The 4,528-nt window shown below is 36.8% G+C and overlaps 1 protein-coding gene across 5 annotated transcripts in view; it reads left to right on the plus strand.

Annotated features, from left to right (window-relative positions):
• Window positions 1-4,528, plus strand: part of ANKRD17 (ankyrin repeat domain 17) — a 123,532-nt gene that overhangs the window by 79,783 nt on the left and 39,221 nt on the right. For all 5 annotated transcript variants that reach the window (XM_045284276.1, XM_045284272.1, XM_045284273.1 and 2 more), the window contains 2 exons: window positions 2,127-2,222; window positions 4,133-4,249. In XM_045284276.1, coding sequence (XP_045140211.1) covers window positions 2,127-2,222; window positions 4,133-4,249 — 213 coding nt within the window. The remainder of the gene's footprint in view (window positions 1-2,126; window positions 2,223-4,132; window positions 4,250-4,528) is intronic.

Here is a 4,528-nt window from a genome sequence, read left to right on the forward strand (position 1 = left end):
ATAAATACATGCATATTGATCTATTTCCCCATCATCATATATAAATATACTTGCATATGTACATGTGTTTATCTTGACCTCTATAAATGCCCTTTGCCTCCCAGCCCTTCCCCCTATTTCCCTTGACTTTCCTCCTGTCCCACTATCATGCTTAGTTCCCACCAGGGTTTCAGCAATTCCTGTTGTTTACATTACCCTTGATCATGCCCTACCAGGCGTCCCACACTCTCCTCACCACCAATTTGGATCACTTGTTGTTCCCATGTCCCTGGTTTTGTTAACACCACTACCTTTCCCCCACCTCCCCCTCTCCCATGTCCCCCCGGAACTGTCGGTCCTGTTGTTTTCTCCTCTAGATTGTTCATCCAGCCTATCTTATTTAGACAGACCTGCAGAGATAATAACATGCACAAAATCAAGACAGAGCAAAACCAAGCAACAATATACAACAAAACAACAACAAACCAATGACAAAAAACAAAACACAACAAGGAAGAAAAGCTGGTAGTTAGTTCAAGGAATGTTTGTTGGCCTTTAGGAGTGTTTTCCAGTCCAGTCTGTTGGGGCACCACACCCTGGCCCCCAAGTCCACCTTTAGCATTCCCTGGGGACCTCGCAGCTCCTTTCCCTTGCTGTTCTGTTGCACCCCCTTAGTGTTTGCCTCAGTGTGGCGGGATCAGATAGGGTGCGATTCCCACACTGTGTCTCCGGTGTTGTCCCCTGTAGGGCTATGGGTCAATGAGGGATCTCATGTCTCATAGTGGGGCTGGCCATGTGGTCCTCTCTGTGGACTGGCTGCTGTAATTGGGAACATGGTCCTCAAGGCCTGGTGGGCCAGGATGTGCTCCACTCTCTCTCTCCTTCTCCCCCTTCATCTGCTCCAGTGTGCTATTCTTCTGCGGGGAGGGGCAGGTGTTCACGTAGTAGTTGGGCTTGAGGCAAACCCCTCAGAGCTCTCCACTGGTTCCCTACTCGGCCGGCATGTTTCATTCACATCTTGGAGCACTAGGTTGAAGTCTAGGCTTCCTAGGTTACAATCAGCAAACAAGAACCCTCAAGGTATGTTGACACAATACTTGCAAAGGGACAGGAAATAGGCATTGTTTCGTTCTATTTTAGGTTGGGTCACTGAGTGAGACCCTACTTAATGGTGTCTAACACACGTCTTTTACAGAAGCAGGTCATAGGGTCCTTCTTTAGAACCTGCCTCTGGATAGGTTCAGAACTAACCACACATAGATTCGTAACCATGCACTTAGTAATTGCACCACCAAGGCTCCCAATACAAGACAGTGCAGTTCAAAATGGTGTTCAGGTCTTTCGCAACCAAAGTATTTGAGTTCTCAGAAACCACACCATCACCTTCTGATTATCGTTACTGTACATTTAAAAATACTTATTGTGTGCTGAATACAATGTTAAAATATGCCTGCAACTTGATATATAATGCTTTCTACTTCAAAAGAGAAAGATCAGATTCATGCATTAAAACTAATAATGAAAAGCAGTGATAATGAAAACTGAAAAAGAAAAAAATACATATTATGACCAATTTGCTTAAAAAGGAAGACCTAAAGGCAAAAGAGGAAAAGCATAAAAAATTTAATAGCCATTTATCCATATGGACTGATTTATGTCAAAGAACAGGAGAAAGCATATTGTAGACAAATGGGAAGCCTCTTGAATATGAAGACTTTAAAGATATTGAAATTTAAATCAGTCGTTCATTGTACTATGAAAATGAAATACAGCTCATGCTTTAGGAAAGTGCATGTTATATCTTTCATTCTATATAGTACAGTCCCATGTATTCATTATTTTTCTGAAAGAACACTTGAAATAATCTTATCTTTAGTGACTTAGCATGGAATACAAATTTTTCCCTCTTTAGACATATCTTTAGACATAGATCAAAATTTTAGGTTAGGGTATCAGCTCTGTTCTTTTTCTTGGGTGGGTTGAGTGTGAGTGTAGATTTAATTTTTAGAACACAGGCCTTTTGTGTTTGCAGTATGCAATTAAGTCTTACTGACCCAATTATTAAAGGACTCTTTCTTAGGACTGACTGTAGGTTTAACAATCAGTTATATTTTGTTTCCCATCTGACAGTGATACCTATTTTTCAGGGTCATGTGAAGGTGGTACGCTATTTAGTCAAAGAAGTCAATCAATTTCCATCAGATTCTGAATGTATGAGATATATTGCAACCATCACGGATAAGGTAAGATACTGTTTGAATCCATTTAGCTGTATAAACTATGGGTTTTATTTGGTTTGAAATATGTATTTATAGTCCATATTAAGAAATAAATTTAGGTTGAGGAAGAAAGGGTAATTGGTATATAGTAATTTTTATTTATGTAAAGGGGTTTCAAGTAGTCCATGAAAAAATTCGTTGTTTTTAATTCCATATTTTTCTCAAACTTTTTGAAACCCGTTTACCGTGTATTTGGCTTTGAAGTATGCCATTGAAGAGGTTTATGAAGACATTTTTAAAATCTCCAATAGAATTACTTTATCTTTCAAATTTGTGCTTGTTAACTTTTATGTGAGCACTAAATGTGAAAACAGAAAATAGTTTTGTTAATACATTTGTGCTGTCATTTATGGATTTGACTCTAGACAAGTAATCTATTCTGAGAGAATAGTAAGACCCATGAATTCTCATTAGTGTTGTTGCTGAGCACAAATGAATGTGGTCAGTCATTGGCAAGAAAACATTTTTTTTAAAGGTGCTTAATATTTTATAATATTGACTAGCGCAGCTTAAAAATCTTTTTTAATAGCAAAATAGGAAAGGTAAGTAAATCTTATTGGAGAACTGAGACTGATCATATTTTGATTCATAATTTATACTAATAATTGAATGACAAATATTTTCAAGTTCTTTGCCTAGAATTATAAATCCATGTCTCTGAAAATCCAAAGCTGTTTCTTGATAAATTAAAATAGAGCTATTTACAGTGTTCCCTCAACAGTTACTACACAGTAGTGATTAGTTTTCGCTTTAGAATTTAACATAGGTCATGAATGTCCTGCCTCTAAATTACTCTGTATACCACTTTTTAGGGTTCAGTGGGTGTCAGGGTAGAAGGGTGGGGGATGACTGCTTAAAAATAACGGCTTTTGGCAGTCTTAAGTAATTCTGTCCACAGCTGTGGGCATGTATCAAACATACAGGTAAAAAATTAAAAATCAGCAAACCCTTCTAAGGGGTGAAGGGCGGAGTGGGGTGACGACTTTTGTCTTTAACACTAGGTTTACAGGATGTTTCATTTTGATGCATTTCCATTTACTCACCGAAACTGTTTACATTTGCCTGCTACTGCTTATGCTGACTTTTATCCATTTAATGAGATAAATACACATCCAAATTCATTTTGTAAACATCAAATATAAAAATACACAATGCAGCAGAGGTTGTCCTACCCCCACAAGCGACCCTTACCTAAAATATCGAACTCAGTATCTCACATATTGAATAATGTTAAGTATGAAAATGCTACATAAATGCATAGTAGCATATCTGTTAATTGTATGTGATTATGTTGTTTTTTAAATACATAGTTGTTTTTTTTAAAGAAAATGGGTGGTTTTGTTCACATGTGAATTTGACACATGTCTATAGTGAAAGGTATCTAAGAAATGCCTTTAAATCTGCTGTTAATAAAGAACTACTCATTTACTCTCATGAAAGGTTTATATATGATTCCTGTACACACGTTTTTTGTTCCTGCAGTTGTGTCAAATAGCTATGAGAACAGTTCTCAGCCACTAAATTCTTTTCACAATTTCAGATCCTTTTTGCTGTTGTTATTGTTGATCCTTGTCCATGTCATAAATTACTATGGTTGCTTACTGTTAAGATTTTTCTATTTTCTACTTAGGGTAAGTAATTTCCATATCCAATATGCCAGCCAATATTATTTTTCAGACTAGCAGGAACTCTTGCTTGTGCATTGATTTTAGTGTTCTATATAAATGGTTTCCTTCCGTACCCCTTCTTTTACCTTTTCTTCCCTGCTACAGATCCATAATTGCTTATATTTTAGTAAAGATGTGCATGTGTTTAGGGATCACCAAGTGTAAATTGCGTTTTGAAGCTAGAAACATCTTATTTTCTCATTTTAGGAGATGCTGAAGAAGTGCCATCTCTGCATGGAATCCATCGTACAAGCCAAAGACAGACAGGCTGCTGAAGCAAACAAAAATGCCAGCATTTTGTTAGAGGAGCTAGACTTGGAAAAGGTAATGATAATCTTTATATCAGAAAACAACCCACTTCCCCTCAAGTTCTTTTCTTCCCCTGATTTGTAATCTATTAGGTTCTTTGTTTCTGTTGTTTAATTTTGTGGGTTTTAAAAAAATCATTTTATTGGGGCTTATACAACTCATCACAATCCATACGTCCATTTGTTTAATCTTGTGGAGTTTTTTTAAATCATTTTATTGGGGGCTTACACAACTCATTAGAATCCATACTTCCATCCATTTTGTCAAACATATTTTTTTTCTAATCATTTTATT

The sequence above is a fragment of the Echinops telfairi genome, unplaced genomic scaffold (genome assembly GCF_000313985.2).
Source record: "Echinops telfairi isolate 266 unplaced genomic scaffold, ASM31398v2 ScPeMD7_7468;HRSCAF=8506_0, whole genome shotgun sequence".
Classification (NCBI taxonomy): Eukaryota; Metazoa; Chordata; class Mammalia; order Afrosoricida; family Tenrecidae; genus Echinops; species Echinops telfairi.